Genomic DNA, 24,354 nt, shown 5'->3' on the forward strand with positions numbered 1-24,354 from the left:
AACATATTCATAAAGCAACTTAGCATAAGCATTTGACTTGTAATTCCCCTGTGATTCATCCATGTGTAACCTTTTTACTTCTGCATCTAACAACGCTTTGTCTTTCTCATTGATGTTTCCCTTCTCCTTAACTGTGGTAGTTCTCGGTGTTGACACTCCCCTATCCTCCTTAACTGTGGTTCCATCCCCTTCGTGTCCCGCTAGGAATGAAACAGTTACCACTAAAATTATAAGAGAAACCACTACTCCTAAAAATGTAACAGCTATACATTTTGCCCTGCGGTTCGGGTTGCCAGCCTCCATGTTCTCAAACAGTGTAGTTTTCGACTATCTTCCAGCATTCACTTCCTCTTCTTTTCAAACAAAGTCTTTCTCTCTTGCAATGTCTTTCTTGAAACACTTGGAAGCTTGACAATTTGTTTCCGCAAAACAGTTCAAAGTCCAGTAGAAAATAGACAACCCTAGCCCTTCTCCATCCACTAAAATGAAACCCCTATCACTTTTCTTCTTCCACTCGGCGCTAGGTTATCTTGCAACAAGTTTACAATTTCTTTTCAAAAGTCTTATTTTCGTCTGAAGTTATGTATGACTCAAGGAGTAACACTACTTCTTCATAAATGTCCATCCGAAGTATCATTCCCTCAGGTTCTGGACAATTCGTACCACACCATGGAAAGTCAACCTTTTCTAGGATTATTCTCCTTATTTCGCTCAAGACAAGTGGACGGACGAAATTGAGAGTTAGCGTTTTTTCAATTTCTAATCCTGGTACTATCAGTTCTATATCCACAATTACAAAGGGGTCCGTTCTAATCAAGATCACTTTCTTCACTTTTCCAGATCTGCACCCCTTCGAAAACATTCGTAGTATGGTTTTAGTCCACAACAATAAGCACTCCTAGCAATTCTACTACTCGTTCAAGCATTTCCAAACGAAGAAGAGTTCCCTCCAATATTGGATATCGTGAACAGCAAACTGGAAACTCAACTGTCTCTAAAAGCAATTTTCTTATTCCACTCAGGAGAGCAGGATGAACGATGTTGAGTGTCAGCAACCTTTCGGTCTCCGCTCCTGGCAGTAGAAACTTTATTTGCACTGTGATGATCGGGTCAGTTCTGATCAGTTCCACTTCCCTGATCCTCCCTGTTCTGTGTCTCCCAGACATCTGCAACAAGGTAGGTCCAGTCGGGAGTAGAGTATCTTCTGCTAGGCACTCGCACTCTACTTGATCTTCTAAGACCCTCCTCGGCTTGATCCTGGATATCTTCTTCTGGATCTGAGTCTTCGGATATAGGAGTAAGCGTTTCTTCTTGGGCCGACCTCAAACTTAGCCTTCTTCTTCTTGTCGGCCAAGTGGCAGCTCCAAGCCTTATTCTCCTATTCCTTGTCCTCCCATTTGGTTCTTGATCGCTCCGATACGGATCTGAGTCTGAGTCGTATTCACTTCTGCTCTCTCCTTCAGTTGCGTCTTCTGTCTCACTGCCGTCCTGCCTTCGCTCTTCTTCTGAATCCGATGCGTTCCCAACTTCTTCCGACACCTCCTCAGCTGCCTCAATCCCTTCTTGCGACTCTTCTTCCACTTCCGGGCTTTCGTCTGGGATGGGAGCTGTTCCTTCTAGAGGTGCTGGAACTCTTCTAGTATGGGATGCATGGATCCAATTTGGCAGCCCCCCGCACTTCACCGCGGTGTTCGTGATCAGGATTACCTGAAAGGGCCCACGCCAGCGAACATCTAGGCAGTTCTTCCGGACGTGTTTTTTAACCAGGACCCAGTCCCCTGGGTTCAGGTCATGACACAGGTTCCTCGCTGTTGGAACTTCAGCCGCATGCACCTGAAGGGACACAGAATGGATGGCGTCAGACAGTCCTTTACAATAATCCAAGATCAGATCATCTGTAATATTCAATAGAGCAGTAGTTGGAACTGTAGGAAGTCTCATGGCCCTCCCCATCAGGATCTCGTGGGGAGAAAGACCTGTCCTCCTATCAGGCGTGCTGCGCATGCTCATGAGCACCAATGGAAGAGCATCTGGCCAACTCAAAGATGTGGATGCCACTACTTTAGCCAATCTATTCTTCAAAGTGCCATTCACTTGTTCCACAATTCCTGAAGCCTCTGGTCGATAACTACAATGCAGCTTTTGATCGATATTCAGCGTGGAGCACAACATCTTCACTATTTCGCTGTTAAAATGTTTTCCTCTGTCCGATTCCAAAGAGGCAGGCACCCCGAAGCGCGGTATCAACTCCCTGAGCAACAATTTAGCCACTGTGAGTGTATCGCATCTACGTGTAGGGTATGCCTCAACCCATCTGGAAAATACGCATACAATCACCAACACATACCGAAGGCGATTGACTCTTGGCATTTCGATGAAGTCTAGTTGCATTCTATTGAAAGGCCCCCCTGACCTCCCAATGTGACTCAGTGTGACTGGTGTTCGTTTGCCTACGTTCAGTTGTTGGCAGGTAACACATCGCTTACATACTGATTCTGCTGCTATTCTGAATTTCGGGCAATACCAAGTCTGCCTAAAAACTCTCATCATAGCATCCCTTCCTAGATGTACTGGACCATGTATTTCTCTCGCCATGGGATTAGCTAATTTTTCAGGTAACACAGCTCTCCCATCTGCTGAAACCCAAAAATCCATTTCACTTCGCACACAGCCTGCTATTTCCCATGCCTTTTTCTCTTTTTCAGGTGCGTTCTCCTGCATTATTCTTAAATCCTCCCAAGTGTCTACAGTTTCTAACATCATACTTAATTCAGTCTTTTCTTCTGCACCTTCTATTTCCACCTTTGAGAAAGAATAACTTTGTTCCGCACAATAGCGTGCGACTTCATCAGCATATCTATTACCTTGTGACACAAAATCTGTATTCTTAGTATGAGCTACACACTTCACCACTGCAATATCAACAGGACCTTGTAATGCTTCTATCAGCAATCTCACAAATTCTCCATTTCGAATGGGCGAACCAGAGGAGGTCATGTAACCCCTCTGAGACCACAACTGCCCGAAATCATGAACCACACCGAAACCATATTGGCTGTCCGTGTAGATGGTGACTCTCTTTCCATTTCCTGCTATGCAGGCACGAGTTAGGGCAATAATCTCTGCTACCTGTGCGGAATGTACTCCTTCCAGGCAAGCGGCTTCCACAACTCCAGTAATGGTACAAACAGCATAAGCTGCTCTTAACCGACCAGTATCGTCTCTTAAACATGAGCCATCGACAAAGTAAATCTCATCAGGGTCAGACAATGGCTCATCCACTATATCTGGTCTGGGTTTCGTGCATAGTTCAGTCACATCAAGGCAATCGTGGTCTTCACATCCTTCGCCTTCTATTACAGTAGGTAATGGCATCAAAGTAGCAGGATTCAAGACAGAGCATCTCCTGAGAGTCACGTTTTCTGCGGCAAGTATAACTTGCTCATAACGCGTGAGCCTACTATTGGTCAGATGCTGCGTCTTCGTCCTGGTCATTAACAATTCAACTGAATGCGGTACATACACTACTACTGGATGTCCCATTACAATACTTTTGCTCCTTTCAATGCTGACACCCGTTGCAGCAACGGATTTGAGACATCCGGGCAACGCTGCGGCTACTGGATCTAATGTAGCCGAAAAATATGCAACTGGTCTACGGGCATTACCGTGGGTCTGTGCCAAGACTGACAAAGCACATCCCTCTCTCTCACAGCAATAGAGTGAAAACGACTTTTCATAATCTGGCATTCCCAGAGCCGGAGCACGACATAAATCGTCCCTCAGCTGTAAAAACGCCACCAGACATTCTTCATCCCATGGTACCGGATCACTCACCTCCTTGTGCGTCAGTTTCTGTAAGGGCTTTGCTTTCAGTGAAAAGTTAACTATCCACTGTCGGCAGTAACCCACCATTCCTAGGAACATTCTAACCTCTCTCTGAGTTGTAGGCGCATTCATTTTCATTATCGCCTCAATCCTCTCTGGGGACACCTTACGTTTCCCTTTTTCTAACCTGTGCCCTAGATACTGTACTTCTGTCAGACAATACTGTAACTTGCTCGGAGATACCTTATGTCCATTTTCAGCTAAATGATTCAGTAAGGCAATTGAATCTACTTTACAAGCTTCCTCTGTTTCTGACGCAACAAGTAGGTCATCTATGTACTGTACCAGAACCGAGTTCTGTGGCAGTACTAGATTCTCAAGATTCTTTTTCAACAACTGATTAAAGATGGATGGACTGTCTGTGAATCCTTGTGGAATTCGACACCATGTTAAAACGCGATCTTCCATTTTAAACGCAAAAAGGTACCTGCTCTCTTCATCCAATGGGATTGAAAAGAAAGCCTGGCAAAGATCTATCACTGTGAACCATTCTGCTTGACATGGTATTTGAAACAATATCACTGATGGATTCGGTACCACGGGACAACATGAAACGACTATGTTGTTAATCTTTCGTAAATCCTGAACTATCCTAAACTTCCCACTAGGTTTCTGCAAACCCATAATCGGGGAGTTACAAGGACTGCCCACGATTTCCTTCAGTATTCCCTGCTGTATCATTGACTCGATCACAGGCTTTATTCCTGCAATCGTTTCCTGGGACAATTTGTATTGAGGCGTTCTTGGAAACTCAACATTTGGTTTTACCAGAATTTTTACCGGTTCTACCCCTTTAATCAATCCTATATCTTCTCCTGTGAAATCCCACACCTCTGACGCCACTACATCTCTTAAGTCTTGTGGAAGATCTTCTACAGTCAGAGTAGGATATAGTTCTACACAGAATTTTGAATTGGCCACCTTAAAGGTAGCATCATCGTCGGTAGTCTGTACCTCCACTCCTTGTGGGGTGCAGTATATGGTGCAATTCAATTTGCATAACAAATCCCTACCTAACAGACATACCGGACTCGAGTCACAAACCACAAACTGATGTTCGTTCATGTGGTTTCCAATTTTCACAGACACTGGTTCTGTCAAGGGACTAGTCATTCTTTTATTTGCGACTCCTACCACCTGAATTGTTTCCCCTGACATCGGCAAGTCTGGAACCACCGCTGATCTCAGAGTCGAACGAGTAGCCCCAGTGTCCACTAAGAACGTAGTGGGACACCCTGCCACTTCTGCCTCAACAAATGGCCCTCTCTGATCCACTTCTAGAACTGCCCCGAGGGTACAGTCTTCTTCACTGCTCACCCGTTGTCCTGTCAATGGATCAATGTAATAACATTTTTCTTCCTCGATAAACAGAGGCATTTGTTTAAAGACCTTTCCTCCAGCTGCTATCTTCGGTGGCTGTGGGAATTGGGCCCGTGGAGCCGAAGTCCCCCCTTTGGCCACCTTACTGCTTGGGACTGTCACTTTTTGCACTGTGTCTTCTTGGACCTGCTCTTCTACTTCTTGCTCTCCGTTTTCAGGGTTAAAGGGACACTCGCGTCGCCAATGCCCCACCTGGTGACACAGATGACACTTGGTCGTTTTCTTTAAAGTGGCAAAGTCTATCCTAGGTCTCTGCCCTTCTTCATTATCTTTGTTCTGACCATTTGGTTTTCGTCCCATCCCCTGCTTCTGCTGGCCACCCTTCCCAGCGGACTGCATTTGCACCACCATCAATTTCTCCTTTAGATTCTTGGCTTTAGAATCTATCTCGTCACTGCAGTACCTCGCATATCGTAAAATCTCATCTAGTGGTTTGTTCTGCCAACAGATTAAATGTTGCTGTATCATCAAACAAATATCAGGTCTCAACCCCAATACAAACTTTGACACGAACTGCCCTATGTCTTTGGGATCCATTACGTCTAGTCCACTGTATTGCTTGAATGTTTTCAATAATCTTTCATAAAACTCGTGAACCGTCTCCTTGGGTTCCTGCCTTGTTCGGTCTATTTTTACCCAATCTATATCCTGTGGTGGTACCTTATCTTTCAGCCATGCTATTACCCTTTCATACTTTCGCATGACTATCTCAGCTGGTCCATTAGTTCGAACATCTCTCAATGGTTCAGCATTTGGCCATTCGACACTAGTCTTACAAGGGGTCCACAAATCAGATGGGACCACGATGTCAAACAACGTGTTCAAATCTATCCACAATACTTTCGAAATTTTAACAAACCTCTCTACCTGCTTATACCACTCGACTGGGTTGTCCCGCAACTTCGGGAATGAGTTGGTAAATGCGGCTAAGTCTCCTCTACTCCAGGGCACATGTACATAATTTCCATTTGATATTTCTCGCAAAGGGAATGCCTCCATCTGCATTACCCTTCCCTCAGGGGTCATCACATTTGTACTTCGCCTAACTGTGCCCTTTTTCGACCACCTTTCTTCCCATTTATCCAGTTCTCTCCACACTCTTATCCCTGTTACCAGCTCTCTTATGTGTGTTTTTAATCCAGCAGTTCTCTTCTCATCTAGATCTTGGTCTGCGTACTGTAATCTGTGGTTACTCTGTAATGCCCTTGTCCTAGACAAATCCACGGCATACTTGTCTGCCAAATCGGTCAGTTTTTCATGAACCGCTCTAGCTTTCCTAGTAATATCCTTTGCCATGAACAATAACTCATCCTGTTCATACAATTCTATCCTCTCCAAAGGCAATGTTCCATCTATTATCTCATCTACATCTGACTTTAAACTGGTAACATCAAGCCTTTTTGCCTTTATTTCAGCTTTCAAGACACTCAATTTAGCTCCTCCATCCGCATCTCTCCCATCCCAGCTCCGAGATCTACGTTTAGGTATTGGTGAATTATAGGGAGTCCTCCCCTGTTCCCATCTCTCTAAGTCCCATGCCTTTCCGTCTTCTCGGGGTGGGTGGTGAAACACTCCTTCATGCCTCCCAGCCTCTCTCTCTCCATCCTGGCTAGTTTCACGGGATTGAGGATAAGAGGTTCTCTTACTCCCTCTTTCTTCCCTACTTCCCTGTGCTTCCTGAGTATTCGAGGCGTGGCGGGACCTATCGCTGTTCTCCTTTCTCCAATGTTGAACGTCTTCCCCAAGCGTATGATGAAGGCACCTAAACCTATTCTGAAAATTCCGTACCGCCTCATCTCCTCCGTTCCCCCAAAGACGGGACATTTCCTCACATTCTACAATCCTAGTATTTTGTTCCGACTGTTCTCTCTGATTTGTAGGACCTGCATCCCCTCTATTCTCTTGACTTTGGCCTTCCCGGCCCTGACTGCTTTCGCTGGCCCCACAATGAGATACAGTCCCGTTACCCCTGCTTTCCCACTCTGGTTCCGTTCTTGTCCTGTTACTCGGAGATACTATGGACCCGTCCCATTCCCTCAAATCAGCTCTTAATTCTGAAAAAGATCTTGGCCGCGGTCCCCTTAGATCCATTGGTCCTCTCGGACCTCCCTGTTCTGAATTGGGACCGACAGTTGTGTCTAATGGGGTGTTCCACGTTACCGAACCTGGTAATTGTTTCCATGCATTCGTCACATTATTCCTCCTTTCCATCTCAATCCTTTCCCTATCCAATTGCCTTTGTTGTTCCCCTCTATCTCTCTCAGAATTATAGATCGAAACTATGGGTCCTATGGTAACAGGCACTTGAAGGGCGTCTGGCAATCCCACAGACTCAACCCTTTCTGTGGTTGGCGTTTTCTGCACCACAAACCTTCCCACTACACTCTGTACAGTGTTGTTTGGAGGTGTTTCTCCGCCTTTGCTAGGTGTCCATTCCGATATAGGGAGTGGTGTATACCCCTCTATCTCATTCCCATCTTCCCTTGCGAGCCCTCTATCTTCTATCAATCCCACTCTCGGAGGTGGTCTATCCATTAACAATCTGTTTATCAGATTGTCCTCCGACTCGCTTTCCTCGTCTTCTTCCATGAGGTTTCCTCCTCCTGACACCTCCCTCATCGGATACATTTTCTCCACCTCAATAGCCTGTACCCTCCAACGCTTTTCCTCCTCATCCCATTTGGAATCTCGCACTGCCCTTACCGATCGCGTCAGCCTTTGTTGACGCCTGTTCAAATTTCGGTCGTGTGCAGCCTTAATCCATGCATTAAGAGCCTCAAACTGTGTTGGTCTAGGTGAAGGTTTCAATGAGGACATGGTTGCTTTTAGCCGATGTAACACCTCTAACTTAAACGTTCCGTACTTTGGGAACTGCATTTCCTCATTTCCTTCCGTAAGCTTATTCCAAGCCCCAATCCATAATATCGTATGCAGCCCCACATTCGTTGCCATATAATGAGCTGGCGTACCCTCTGGGGGAGCCTCTTCCCCGTAATAATGTTCACTTCGTTTACGTTTAAAAATCCCTTTCAAACACTTAAAACACTTCATGATTTCTCTTTTCTCCGCGTTTGTTTACTTCCTGATGATATTCCACCAATCTCGGCGCCGTTCTCACTAACTGGCCTATCCGTACGCGGCTTTCCTCCGACGTCACTCTAGCCGCCCAACCAGAGCGCGGCTCTAGCTAACGTCACACCAACCGCTCAATCACAGCGCGGCTCTAGCCGACGTCACCCGTCCCCCTTCGCAGCAGTTCCCCTCCTTTCTCAGCTCGTCTCCTCGGTCATGCACGCATCCCATTCATACACTGAAAAATGATTACTTCCGTCCAAGCGATCACCTTTCTTTGACTGTACGCCCACAGTCTTTCTGTAGTTGTCACCCTAACTTGGCGAGATGTCTTTCCGTTTACTTCCAGACAATCGCCTTCTCCGATAGGTTACTCACACGCAGTAACTTTCGACCAGCGTCCGTTACTCATACACTCACTCTTACACTCCCCCTATCTTGGATCCACGGCGGTCAATGGTACCTCGTGACCTCCGTACTATGGTCGACAACTACCCTGGATGTTCGATACACCCAAAACCACTTAAGCTCTGGCCTGAACTTAAGATTTCACCAGTACACCCGTTTACCAGGTTACCAGTTTACCAGGTTGCGCGCGCTCACAACCCTCTCTCATTCACACTACAGGCATTCAACTCCGCAAGACATTACAATACAAATACAACACAAAACACCGCAATCTGTTCACGCATGACCCTTTTTATACTCACTCTCCGATACTGCTGCTTTTCTCGCACCGTCTGCACCTTTCGGCACACGATTCTTCCGCTGCTCGTCTCTCGACGTCTCGGGCCTTGGGGTAAACTAACCTCTCTAGATTACCTTCCTCAAGAAGATAACCATCCTCACTCTGCTACCAACTGCTAACGCGGGATTACTGGTTACTAATTATCTTGCCAAATCCCTTCTTCCTGTCGACTGAATCGTTGGTACCTGTCTTGAGTAAAAGGTAATCTCGAGGTAAACAATCAATTTAAGAACTTACACCACTCTAAATGACCACTGACCAAAATTAAGTTTTAAAGATTTAATATAAAGTCAAAGATAACTGAAGATACAAACTTCTCAAAATGAGATTCAAAAGGTATATCGGAATCACTATGAACATGAACTTCTTGAATAGTCTGAGTCTGAAGAACAAAATAATAAGTACAAGTTCGAATACCATCAGGGTTGCTAAAATGGATACAAGTTGCAACCTCAAAGTCATTACAGAAAAGAAAATTAAAGTTAGTCTGTCCCTACACTATACTAAATGACATCCCTACTTAACAAGATCTTAACCCTCTAGGTGTCAGCCGTGGTGACTTCCTAAGAAGATCACGCACTTCTCTTTGTCTCTTCTCTGATAATGGGTCTCTCCTGATCAGCCTATCTGCCTACCCATCCGCTTCCTTAGGCTCCTAAAATCATCTGCTCTGCTCTCCTCCCGGGTCACTTTCCCTAATACCAAATCACATTTCCAATAGAAACGCCCCTTGGGACGCCCCTCACGTGGTACATCTTTCCGCGGCAAACTCCATGATGGTACTCTTGAAGACCCTCGTTAAAGTTGACCTTGGTTCCCAGGCTTCTTCTTCCGTGCGCTGATACCCCCTGAAATTCCTGGAAACTCCTACAGGCCTGCGCAAGGCGCCACTGAACAAAGTCCCTTTCATTCGAGCTGATTAGGACCCTCGCACCTGCATACAGCTCTTCCTGCAGTGGGCCTCAAATTCCAGACTTCACCATATCTTAGGCCATAAAACACTCTCAGAGCTTCATACTGGACACCTCACGACCTCTCCTCTAACGAGCACATGACGATTTGAACTACATGACATTATCGGCTCTGGCCTACTTGATTTACATGCAGCAGGTTCCTGCACTCTTAAAACGTTAACTTGATTTAAACAGCAAACATTCTTAACTAGCATACGTTTCTAAAATAACACATCTATAAAGCATATACTTTTAACCCTAAGTTCAATAGTACATTTTGAAAGAACCATGTCAACCTTGTCTCACATTATTTTAGCAGCACGTTTAGATTTGCTTGTGAATTGCCATGAGGCCTACACAAAATACTGGGTTTTTGTTACATTCAACTCTTACATTATTCCTTTAACATGAGAACATGAGGTTTTCATATTCATCCCAAACATTTCTACATTAGTCTCACACAGTTATGATTATCGTTACTCTACTTTAAACATTCTATGCATTTCACCACTGAATATAAGACACTCGGTGTATTTCACTTCTGAATATAAACACTCTGGTGCAAAGTACATGTTAACTAACTACGTGCTTGTAAATATGGCGTACTTATACATTTTTTTTCCCAACTTGTGCTCTCTCAGTCGTGCCAATCAACCAACTGTTCCTAAACTTAGCATGTACATCATATAGCCAGGAACTCCTGTGGCATTGTCACACTGCCAGCATAAACTCACAATCTCCAAGTAATATGCCCTAGCTGGTACTTCATCAAGGCCTAGCCTGTGTATACTATGATGCTAGTGCTACATGGTGACCAAATTGGCATTACCTCACCTTGTTTGGGAAACTATTTGCTGACAATTACAAAATGATTTTGGGGATTGTGGGTGAGTTCTTGCTAAGCTTCATTAGAGGCTGGAAAGACCAGACTGTAGTTGTAGACTAGATATATGCCTCTGCACAGCCATGATGACCTAAACGTTTCAGTACTGCTGCACGGTATTACCACTCCGGCAATAATGGATCGCCTCAACAAGCTCACAAGGTTGACTGGCACTTGTCTAAGTTCTACATTTTCCCTTTTAACACTTATTACTCTGATCAAGATGGCTACGTCTATTAGAGACATTATTAGAAAATCATCTCTGTTTTTCCTTCAGACCCAAGTGACTGAGAGAGGGAAGAAAGGTGCTCTGCTGTTGACAGCCGACACCATGTCCATGAATAATCTGTGATTTAGGTGAAGAAATTAAATCATAGATTTTGCCCCAGGTAATAATTGTAATTTGGGAATGTTTTGTGATTTCCTGACTCGTGATTTTATTGTAATTAGAGGTAGACTAGTCTGTATTCACTTAGGAGGTATGTTCTTTATTCTGTGTCAGGTCCTTCACAGCCACAGCATTGTAGTTCTAGCCTGGGTTCAATCCTTCCATCATCTAACTTCGATTAACAGCCGGACTCCCCCTAGCTCCCAGACCCCAGTATCATTTTCTCGCAGTATTGGCACAGCCCATGCATAAACGAATATACCGTCACTACAGATCCTTACAAATGTTTTCTGGAAAATCTCATGTCACTGAGAAATTTGAATCACTGAAGGAAAGTTGAAAACTGCAGGCCTCTTAAATGAAAAAGAAATACTAATTTGTCGAAATGTCGACTTAATTCCTAGTGCAGTCTATTGTTGACGTGTACACAGTGAAGCAGCTGAAGGCGAAAGCTTTGCAGTGTGTGGGCAAAATGGACACCGTCTATGGAATTGTGTATGCTTATATTTCAATGCTGAATATCGATACTGATGTTGGCAAGATCATACGTAACCGGTGGTAAGTTATAAGCAACATTTATGTAATGCAGGTTTGCATTTAATCCTTTGGTGGCATTTGAGGCTTCAAAAATCTAATGAAATAAGTAACTTACAGTTAATCAGCTGCCTTTCGACATGGTTTCTAGATTTGGCAACAGAATCTTGTGAAAACACAGTGATGTAAATGGCTATCTGACAAAATGACCAGTTGGAAAGTATGGATTCAAAATCCGAATACAAATATATATACAGTTGTATCTTTAGCTCCTTGGGGAACATATGGTTTATCCATTTGGCGTTAGTGTTGACTTATGGACATAGCAACGTGTATTTTATCTTATAAATACTTGTCTGGTATTGGGATATTTTTCATAGATTTCCATCGTTGAATCATTCCCCGTCGTCGAGATGGGAGTCCCACAGTAACATAATCAAGCAGTAGTTAATAAATATCATAGGCTATAACGGGTCAAAGCCATGTTATAAATAGCCTATCTATGTCCTTTTTAAAAAGGACCAAATGTTGAATGCAACCAATCAGCTGCTAACACCCTCTAGAACTCTCCCAGCAGAAGCAGTTTCCCTCAGATTTTCACTGCACTTCGTGTGTGAAGGGAGTCTCCCTGAGTTCTACTAAGTTTTTTCTTTTCCAGTCCACAAAGCAACAGAAGTCTTCTGACGAGAACAGTGATTGTTCATCCAGGCCTCACAAGAGAGTCAGAGGCCAGGAGGACACCTCTGGAGAGGGCAGGAAACACCACAAACCCTCCCAAGAGAGTAAGAGCTCTAAAAAGAAGAAACATTGTAAAGTCTCCTCAGAGCCTACATCATCTGTACCTACCACTCCTGTCAGCAAGGAAACGGAATGTCCTCTAGCCTTTTCCACAGATTCTATGAAGCACAGAGACAAAAAACCATTGTGGACGGCGACTGCATCGACGAGGACAACACCACGATCGTCGTCTACAACAAGTACTGCGGCAGGAACGATGACGACAGCAGCTATCTCCAGCCCCATACCGTTGACCAGAATCTCACTATCTAATAGCCCATTGTTGACATCAATCCCATTGACGAAGACCCCGTCGATAAACACACCGTTGACAACAGAAAATCCTGTATTGGTGGTTACGGTACCATGGACAATGGTAAATATTGCTAGGGTGACGAAGATCTTTCTGCATCCAGATGTATCTTCATTCAGTAATATTTCCCCTTTGCCTCCTTCGCACCTGTTGAGCCTACAAACCTGATGATGAAGGTGATTATGTAATGTATTGGGTGGCTCACAGCCCGTCTGAATTGCATCTTAAATGCCAGAAGAAAGATGATGATTTGGAGGATGAGGAGCAATAGTAGCCATATCTAGCTCCACAGCGCCATTACCAACCTTATGGCAATCCTCCTGAACCTCGTCCTAGAGAAATGTCACACTTGCCACCATCTCTTATCCAAGACCTTCAGGCGATGCTGGCGGACTATAGACAGAGGTTTACCCCCCAGGATGACCAAATTCAACCACCACCAACTCAGTCGGAGTTCCCAGGAACACCGGCTTTACCGCCATCAGTGACACCTGCAATAACGCCGGGCCCTCGAATATGGCGCCTGATCTGGAAGACCCTTCGTCCTCAGACGAGGAGAGAGAAGGAGAGATCCCGGCTCCTCACTCCCCTGAAGATCCTTGGGATGACTGCATCATCCCCACTCCCTCTCTTCCACCACATCATCCAGCGGACTCGCCCACTGAAGACATTGGGGGTTCCACGATTTAATGGAAAGGGTGTCCACCAGATTTTATCTCCTGAAGACTGTGAAGCATACAGATTGTTTCCTGTATGATTTCAAAGAGGAAACTAGAAAATACCTTCGATCAATCCCCATAATTGACTATATTTGGCAGGAGGGAGTGAAGATTATGGCACAATCTCAACGGTGCTTCCTGGAATAGATAAGAAATACAGGGTCCCAGAGGATTCCCCTTCTTGCCTCACAGGTCACCCGAGGCCAGATTCGGTCATTTCACTGGCGGCGCAAAGAAGATAAAAAAATCTGGCGACACATATCTTAACCTACCCTGGTAAGGAAGGGTGTGGGCTAGACATTATGGGCAAGCGTTTTTCTACCATGGCTACAATTACTATACCGGCAGCCGATGCTCTAGTTATCATCATCCGCTATGATCGTCAGATGTGGTCTGATAGGACCTCTATGCTAGACCTCATCCCTGAAGATAGGAGGCAGGAGGCTAGGAAGATGAAAATACTATTGGAAGGAGTGCAAGCCGCCTCAGAGACCATCAGCTGTGCCATGGATATAGCTAACACAGGTTTCTGCAAGCTGGCAAGCACAGCAGTTTTAAGGCGCCAGGGTTGGTTGAAAACCACTACCTTCAGACCCGAAGTCCAAACAAAGATTTTTGACATGGCATTTGATGGGGACTCTATGTTTGGTAAACATATTGACGAGGTGCTATTGTCTATCAAAACTGACACTGGCACATTAAAGGCTTTGGGCACCCTCCAATATAGAAAGATGCCTTTCAGAGTAGCGAAAGGACGCAGTTTTACTACATACAGAAGCGGTTATGAGAGAACACATCATTACCAAGCCTATCAACTGCAATACAGGCAAACCTATCAGCCTCCTACTTACCGTCAGTCTTTTTCAGCTGGTTTCTCTCATCAATGGGGCCACAAAAGAACACCTACCCAGAGACAAGATGCTGGACGAAAGCAGTGATCTACACCTGGTACCAACCCCCCCCCCCCCCCTTCCCTTCTCCAACCCATGGATGCGATATCTCCAAGTTGTTCCAGGAATGGAAGAATATAACAATGGACCTATGGGCATTAGATCTGATCGCCTTTGGTCATATTCAAGAGTTTACAAAGAGACCTCCCAGTACTCAACCCAAGGGAGTGCCTGACACCCCGTCTTCACTGATTACAAAAGGAGGCAAAAATCATGCTCTCAAAAGGAGCAATTGGGGAAGTTTCAACTCTACAAAGGGTTCAGGATTTCTACTCCCGTTTTTTCTTGATTAAGAAGAAATCAGAGGAATGGAGACCAATACTGGATCTCAGAAAGCTCAACAAGTTCCTGAGAAAACAGAAATTCAGGATGGTAAATTTGGCAGATATCCTACATCGCCTCAACAGAGGAGACTTTATTACCTCACTCGATTTGGAAGACACGTATTTCCACATCCCATCCATCGAAAACATCGAAAATTCCCCAGGTTTATGGTAGCTGATACCCACTACCAATTCAAAGTCCTCCCTTTTGGCCTCCAATCGGCACCCAGAATATTTACCACTTTCCTCGCTACAGTAGCCGCAGCTCTACGCTCACTGACAGTGAACTTCAAAATGTCATCATTTCGTCCCAGCTAAATCATACCAATTTCTGTGAGCCAGACTAGATACAATCCAATGCAAACCCTTCCTATCGAACGAGCACCAGATAAGACTACATCAGTTGGCGATGGCCATCTCTGGAAAAAGGTCAATTTCCGTAAGGAGGTACAAATCGCTCCTAGGAATGTGCTCATCAGTAATAGACCTAGTGCCCTTAGCCAGACTCAAAATAAGACCTCTCCAAGAGTAACTTCAACAGTGGCTGCAAACTTCGGGGTCCTTCGAAGACATCCTTCCTTCGGATCACCCCGGCTGTGAAAGCAGCAATGTAATGATAGTTCCACAGACCAAATCTTTCGAAGGGCCTCACTTTCTTGCAAGAGATTCCAATGTACATCCTGACAACCGATGCCTCTATGGAAGGCTCGGGAGAACACTTGCAGGACCTCCAAATTCAAGGCAAATGGTCCCGTTCTCAGGAGTTACACCACATCAACAGTCTGGAATTAAAGGCCATATACCTCTCTCTAAAAGCCTTTCTACCAAGGATAGCAGGTGCCTCCATGCTGGTTCTTATAGACAATATGACCAGTATGTTCTCCATAAACAAACATGTGGGAACCAAGTCTATCACACTTTCGCAGGAAGCTCTAGAGTTATGGAACTGGATAGCAAAGCATGGGATTTCTCTCAGAGCCGATCACGTTCCAGGCTTGCACAATACACTAGCGGATGCTTTCAGCAGTGCAACAAACAATTATAGGAGCTCAAGCAACACCACCTGGACAAAGTATTTGCACTGTGGGGGAAACCAGCACTAGATCTATTTTCCACAGACGTTAACACCAAATGCCAGTCCTGTGCCAGCAGGTGCCCTCTCCAGGGGTCTCAAGGCAATGCGCTTTCGATACAATGAGCGGGGATATATGCCTACGCCTTTACCCCGATCCCATTGATCCCCAGAGTACTGACCAAAATAAAGCTGGAGCATTGCCGCCTGATACTTATAGCTCCCAGGTGGCCCAGGCAACATTGGCTCCCGGAACTTCTTCACCTTTCAGAATCCAGACCCCTACGACTGCAGCTGTTTCTCTCCTGACCAGAGACAAGGAACAGGTGTGCCGCTTGGACCCTGCATCTCTGCACTTTCATGCCTGGCTCATGAGTTCTTGGAATCTAGGGACATGATCATCTTGCAGGAATGTAGAGACATCCTCGCGAAATCTAGAGGGAAAGTACCAACAAGACGTACAGGCTGAAATGGAAACTTTTCTGCTTCTGGTGCCAACGAAATGACTTGCATCCATTTCAAGCATCCCCGGAGCAGATTTTGCCATATCTCCTCTCCTTTGCAAAGTCAGCTTTGGCGTTCACCTCAGTCAAGGTACATCTGGCCTTCATCTCTCGTTACAGAAGAGCTTCTAAAGCCCCTTCCCTTTGTGCCTCAAGCTTGGTGAAGCAATTCATGAAAGGACTTTTCTGCGCTTTTCCTTCCCCGGAATGAAAGCTTAACGTACAGCACAGTTAATGAAAAGACAATTCGAACCAATTCACAAAGCTGAATTAAAGTTCTTAACAGTGAAGGTCGCTCTTCTCCTGGGTGAGTGAAATACAAGCATTCACCATCAAGTACCCTTTTCTACAATTTAAACAGGATGCTGTGATTCTAAGAACTAATCCTGTCTTTATCCCTATAGTACCATCCCAGTTCCACCTTAATGAGCTGGTCATAATCTGTTCCTTCTTCCCGAATCCATCAACACCGTCCGAGAAGGCATTACATACGCTTGATGTTAAATGATGCCTTAAGTTCTACCTCCAGAGGACAAAGGACATCTGAAAGACTGATGAATTACTGGTGACTTAAGGCCAAGGCAGGGAAGGAACTGCGATCACGAAAGCTACTGTTGCAAGAGGGATTTCGGCAGCAATTCAGTTTTGTCACATCAAGGCTAAGAGGCCTTTGACAATAAAAGTTCACTCCACCAGATCCTTAGGCACGTCAGAAGCCCTTTTCGTTGGAGTGACACTGAAAATCATTTGTCATGCTGCGACCTGGAGAAGCACTCATACCTTCACGCAGCACTACTGACTGGAATTTGCACAAAGTGCAGACGCAGCTGTTGGCCAGGCAGTGCTCTGTCGCCTCTTCAACTAAGGTGAGCCTCTTTCTAGCAATAAGAGCCTTTTGTTCTTCTGCTAATTACATGTCCATATAGGAATATGATTATGTATGATATAAGTAAATATGTAAGGTATATGTTACGCTGTTTATTGTTACCTGTCGTTGCCACTCTGTAGATGCAATTGCGAATATATGAGGAATAAGTTAACATTTCTTCATAATTGTTATATAAATTGTCTTATATTCCTTGCTTGAGAATATGTTGTTGATTTTGATTTATACTGCTACAATATGCAACAACTATTACAAAAGAAAAGAAAAAAGCACATATAAATCAGTAAGTGTATCTGTTATATCACGAGTTTAACGACCAGCATATTTTAGATATCTCCCACCATCCACAACAGACAAAATCATCTTGGATGTTACTGCTTGCTATTCTGATTAAATCATGTGAATCTATGAAAGATACCCCAATACTGGATAAGAAAATAAGTTACTTACCTGTAACTACAGTTATCCAGTATTGGTATCTTCCATAGATTCACACGCAACCCATCCTCCTCCCCGTAGAGTCTTTTCTCTTTTGTTTTTTATGGGATACTTATTTCTCACTTGTGCCTGGAAAATCTGTGGGAAACTGCCTCTGCTGGGAGAGTTCTAGAGGATTCTAGCAGCTGATTGGCTGCATTCAACATTCGGTCCTTTTTTTAAAAGGACATAGATAGACTATTTATAACATGGCTTAGGGCCATTATAGCCTGTGATGTTTAATAACTACGGCTTGATTATGTTATTGTGGGACTCTCATCTCGACAACGGAAAATGATTCAAGCATGTGAATCTATGAAAGATACCAATACTGGATAACAGTAATTACTGATAAGTAACTTATTTTAATCTTTGGCATCATATTAAACAGCAGAAAATCATATTCTCTTATCTGCTGGCTCAACACTGTTGGGCAGTAATTCAGATCTAATATTAGTTATAAGAGAAGCGATCTAATGTATGTATGAGTGTAATATAATTTAACTATTTACATGACCAAAGACGAGTGGCTTATTTTAACCGTATTAGCAAAGCAAATAGCTCTGGCTTGTACCTAAAATGCCTGGATACTTTCCTCCATTATCCAGTATTGGGGTATCTTTCATAGATTCACATGCCTGAATCATTCCCCGTCGTCGAGGCGGGAGTCCCACGGTAAATAAAAAAGCAGTGCCAAAAGCACTTTGTAGTAGTAGTAGGCCCTAGAAATAGGCCTGAGGCCTAAATTATAGTAGCCTATCTACCTCATTATGTCAAAAAGACCAAAGTCTTTGCTCCAACCAATCAGCTCACAGCACCCTCTAGAACCCTCTCTGCAGAGCCAGCTCTCCTCAGATTTTCACCGCACGTCGTGGGTGAAGGGAGTCTCCCTGAGCTCTGCTCAGTTTTTCTTCAGCTTTACTTCTTTTTGGATTACAAGATCATACTTCATTTCTCTGACCCAATTAAGGCGGTAATATGGCAGAATGGCAGTAAACAAGGTAATAGACTATGATTTATGTCTAACCTTTTCCTCAATACCTCTCACGTTCTGAGAGATGAGGCTATTATGGGTCAGAGACTTTAACCTGCCACTTCTGATGAGGAGAGGTCAAAGGGAGAAGTCGCGCCAGGAGCCTACTGAGGGCGCGCATAAAAGCCATAGGATTCACCTTGAGTCTTTATAGGCACTTCTCACAGAGGATACAACTCCCTTTTCATCCCTGACACTACATCAGGGAAGTCCTCTTGACCGGACATTAGGAGTATATAACAAATATCTCCATGTCTACTATTACTGCCTCACCTTTATGATCCTCATCTACGATGATCGTCGACGACGGCCTCTTCTTCGATGGTCGTCGACGATGGCCTCTTCTACGAGGGTCGTTGACGACCGCCTCATCTACGGTGGTCGTCGACGACAGCCTCGTCTACGACGATCGTCGACGACGGCTTCGTCTACGACGGTCGTCGACGACGGCCTTGACGGTCGTTGACGACGGCCTCGTCTACGACGGTCGTCGGCGACGGCCCGTCGTCTACGACGGTCGTCGACGACGGGCCTCGTCTACGACGGTCGTCGACGACGGGCCTCGTCTACGACGGTCGTCGACGACGGGCCTCGTCTTCGACGGTCGTCGTCGATGACCTCATTTGCGACGGTCGTCGACGACGGCCTCATTCGTCTGCGACGGTCGTCGACGAAGGACGGTCATTGACGACGGCCTCATCTAAGGTGATCGTCTATGACTGCCTGATCTTTGATAGTGTCATCTACAATGGCAATGCCTAGCTACGAAGGTCGTATATGACAGTCTTATCAAGGTAGCTTCATATACATATGGCCTCATTTGTGAATGGTCTACACTACACATGGCACCATCTATGAATGGTATCATCTATGGCTGGCCATCATTCGATTGCCTCATCTATGAGTGCCTCATCTACGGAGGATATCACCTATTTTAACCTCATCTATGATGGTATTGCTATGACTGTCTTCTATGACAGCATCATTCTCTAACAATGGCCACGTTTGCCAATGGCCTTGTCTACCAATGGCCTCGTCTACCAATGGCCTAGTCTACCAATGGCTTCCTCTATAAATGGCTTACTCTAATAATGGCCTTGTATGCCAATGGCCTTGTCTAACAATGGCCTCGTCTACCAATGACCTAGTCTACCAATGGCTCTGTCTATCAATGGCTTAGTCTACCAATGGCTTCGTCTATCAATGGCCTACTCTAACAATGGCCTTGTATACCAATGGCCTTGTCTACCAATGGCCTCGTCTTTCAATGGCCTCGTCTACCAATGGCCTCATCTGCCAATGGCCTCGGATCACTGAAATAATATCGAGGGACAGAATATCGACCATCAAAAATATCGTTGACAAAATATCGACAGTCAAAATATCGAGTTTCTATCTACAAACAGGTAAGTACAAAAATATCGAGTTAAAAATATCGTTTACAAAAATATAGTTGTAAAAAATATCGTATTTACTAAAAACAGTGTTAAATTAAATTAATATTAATAATTAATTACTAAAATATACTTAAAATTACTTAAATTAACTTATAATAATTAAATAATTAATGAAAGTTAAATAAATATTTTTTTATTTCATATTTATTAAAACATATATATGTAGTAACAAAATATAATAAAATAATACCCAAAAACTGAAAACTGACCCTGAACCCTAAAAATACCCCTTTACCCAAAAACCCCAAACTGACCCTGAACCCTAAAAATACCCCTTTACCCAAAAACTGAAAACTGACCCTAAAAATACCCCTTTACCCAAAAACTGAAAACTGACCCTGAACCCTAAAAATACCCCTTTACCTGAAAACTGACCCTGAACCCTAAAAATACCCCTTTACCCAAAAACCCAAAACTGACCCTGAACCCTAAAAATACCCCTTTACCCAAAAACCCAAAACTGACCCTGAACCCTAAAAATAAAAACGAATTTTTTTACTATCTATATTATATACTAACATATTTTCACTTTCTATATTATTTACAGTCGATATTACTTCACTTACCTTAAAAACGATATTTTGTCTGTCTATATTCTGTCCTGTCGATATTTTGTCCAAACGATATTTTTGACTCGATATTCTGTCCAAACGATATTTTGGAGTCGATATTATGTCTGTGCACCAATGGCCTCATCTGCCAATGGCCTTATCTACCAATGGCCTCATCTACTGATGACCTGATCTACCAATGGCCTCATCTACCGATGGCCTCATCTACGAAGGGCGAATGGCCTCATTTGTTACCCTTATCTACGGATGCCCTCACTTATGATTGCCTCATCTTCAATGGCATTGTATATGGCTGTCGTCTATGACAGCCTTGTCTAGGAGGGTTGCTCATGACGGTTATCTATGACGTTGTGCTAGTCTGCAATAACCTCGCTTACATAACCATGTCTACGACAAAATCTATGATGAGATTGGCTGCGATGGCTTCAGCGGTAAGAGCATCATATATATTTTTCATGTAGTGGGCAGCAGCTAGATTTATTCTGCCAGCTACAGGCAAACAGAATATCTCCTTAATGGTTTCGAGGAGGTATGCAGGAAGATCACGAGAGTGGTACCTATAATAGACTAAGTCTATTCCAGCAGTGTTTCTGCGCATAGAACAGAAATGATGTGTACCAACTAGCAGCCCATCCGATCTGATAGTCCACCGTTCGACCAGATTCAGTAATTTCACAGACCGCTCAATAGCAATCTAAAATCCTGCAATACCTATCACCACACCGCCTTACAAAGAAGGATGTCATTTGGACCTTATGGGGAAAAAAAAGAAGAAAAACAAATTCTCTACTTTGGCAGCGGCCTCTAGTAGAGCTGACAATCCTTTATCCATGATCGGTTTTTATGATCGTCAAATGTGGTTGCACATAGCGAGTTTCAATGACCTCATTACTGAGGACCGAAGGCGGGATGCAGGAAAGATTCTGTTGGAAGGTGAACGCCAGGAATGGCTTGAAGTCGCTACCTTCAGCCCTGAGCAAAGTTTCTAGGCATGGCCTATGATGAAGAGTTGTTGGTTTGCTAAATATTTGAATGAAGCCCTCTTAGTTATAAAACCTGGCACTGATAATGCACGATCATTAAGCACCCTTCAATATGGGCGCGGATCTTTCAGAGATGCGTGATGAAGGGGTTTTCATCAAGAGGAGGATACCAAAACCAATCGAATAAGCAGTAGCAATCTTAGTACAGCCTTGCAGCCAAGCATCTTTCCGTAGATAGTCTGTCTACTTTCTCCCGTCACGAAAGAGATTTAAGTATCAAGACTGAGACACTAACAGGAGGCCATGGTCCCCACAAGGCTCCAATCATTTTACCCTTTTCTCGCGTGGGCCCGAAGATTTCAGGTTTTTGTTACAAGTGACAGGGAACTATGTCAGACCAATGTGTTCTAAACCTAGTAACCAAGGCCACTCCCTGGAATTCATTAAACAGCCATATACTACTCCGTCCAGGGGTCCCCCTCCCCCTCGTTTTCACAACAATTATGTTATTTAAACAAAGGATATTTTATGGCTTCTCTGGATTGAGAGGGTGTGAATTTCCACATACCTGTCCACCCCAAACAGCACGAATATTTTCGCTTTCACGCGGCTGACGCCCATTATAGGTGCGTAGTGCTCCCGTTTGGGCTGAGATCGTCACCAAGAGCCTTTCACGAAGTACTTGGTACTAGTGGCAGCAGCATTGAGATCTTGAGGAATGCAAGTATTCCCCTGTCTAGACGATTGGCTGCTCAAAGGTCCTTCAGAACACGAAACGAGGATTGCCACAGTAGATGTACCCTTCTCGTTTTTTCTCTGGGGCTGATTCTCAACTACAGCAAATTGCAGTTAGGTCCTCTCCAAGTAAATGTATTTTCTCGGAGCAGGTTTAGACACAATCCAGAACAAAGCATTCTTGTCACACGACCACCAGTTGTGTTTTCAAAAATGGGCAAGGTTAACTTCAAAAGGTCAGTTTCAGTTCAAATGTTTGTTTCGTTCCTGAAGATGTGCTCTTCAGCTATACATCTCATACCATTCGCATGGCTCACAATGAGACCTTTTCAGGAAGAACTACAGTTTCAAGAACAATAAACAATGGGTTCGTTCGACGATACCATCAAGGTTACGACGTGCATGATAAATTCTGTACATTGCTGGTCGCAGACAGACAATATAACCCAGGGTCGCACGTTCCTGCAAACCATTCCAGGGTTAGTTTTAACGACTGATGCCTCCATGGAAGGATGGGGAGGTCATCGGCAGAATTCAAGGAAAATGGTCTCAAAGACAACAGCAGATCAACAGGCTTGAGCTCCACAACGCTGTTCTGTCCCCCCAAGCATTCCTCCTGAGGATCGAGGGTTCCTCTGTGCCAGTACAGACCGACAATACCATCAGCATGTATTATATCATTAAACAAGGAGAAACTAAATCAGCTATACTCTCGCAAGAGGTTCAGGAATTGTGAGAAGGTGTTGCATTGCACAAGATGTCTTGAGAGCTGAACATGTCAGGGCTCTCCACAATGCTCTGAGCATGTCTCAGTCGGACTGTCACGAGTGGGCGCCGGAAAAGGGACAGGTGAACCCAGTTTTTTCCAAGTTTGGGTTAAGCCGGCATGGGAGCTATTTGCATTCAGAGAGAACAAGGAAGGCCGATATTATGCCAGCAGGTTCCCTTAACAGGGATCAAGAGGGAATGCCCTGTCCATGCACTGGTCAGGGGTTTGTGCGTACGCTTTTCCCCCAATACCATTGGTTCCGAAGGTGTTCTGCAAGATGAAGCTGCAAGGTTACCATCTGATTCCGATTGCACCCCGTTGGCCAATATTGGTTCTCGGAACTTCTGCTATTGTTTACAGACAAGCCCATTCTGCTACAGCTCGAGCCTACGATGTTGCCAGGGGACGGAGATCAAGTGGTTCGTCCGGATCCACAGTCATTACACTTGCACGCACAGCTTATCATTTGTTAGAGTTCAAGGGCATCAACGTTTCAAAGAACTGTTGTGAAATTTTGGCCAATTCTCGTGCCCGAGGCACAATCAAGGCTTATCGCCTCAAATGGAAGCGATTTTGCGGTTGGTGTGAGGTGAAAGCCATTCACTCAATTACAGTTACTGCAGAACAAGTTCTCCGTTATATCCGTTATATGCTCTTCTAGCCAAGTCTGGGCTTAGTTTTTCTTCAACGAACAAAATGCGTCTTGCTGCTCTTTCCAGAATTAGGAAATGTTAAAAATTTTCTTTTTTCTGCTCTTCGGCACTTGTCAAACAGTTTATGAAAGGGCTTTTCCGAGCCTTTCTCTCCAGTGCGAGCACCCTCCCAGAGTGAGAACTCAGCATTGCTAGCGCAGTTAATGCAGTGTACATTTGAGCTGATCCATAAACCAGATCTCAAATTCCTCACCTGGAAGGTTACCCATTTACTGGCTCTTACTTT

At 44.4% G+C, this 24,354-nt stretch overlaps 1 protein-coding gene across 14 annotated transcripts in view; it reads left to right on the plus strand.

Moving 5' to 3' along the window:
• The window catches only part of MEIOB (meiosis specific with OB-fold), a 1,496,662-nt gene that overhangs the window by 1,100,429 nt on the left and 371,879 nt on the right, over positions 1-24,354 (plus strand). For 13 of the 14 annotated variants that reach the window (XM_078664879.1, XM_078664881.1, XM_078664883.1 and 10 more), the window contains one exon: positions 11,717-11,870. The exons of the other annotated variant lie outside the window; for it this stretch is intronic. In XM_078664879.1, coding sequence (XP_078521005.1) covers positions 11,717-11,870 — 154 coding nt within the window. The remainder of the gene's footprint in view (positions 1-11,716; positions 11,871-24,354) is intronic. 14 annotated transcript variants of the gene reach the window in all.

The sequence above is a fragment of the Lissotriton helveticus genome, chromosome 10 (genome assembly GCF_964261635.1).
Source record: "Lissotriton helveticus chromosome 10, aLisHel1.1, whole genome shotgun sequence".
In the NCBI taxonomy this organism is placed as follows: domain Eukaryota; kingdom Metazoa; phylum Chordata; class Amphibia; order Caudata; family Salamandridae; genus Lissotriton; species Lissotriton helveticus.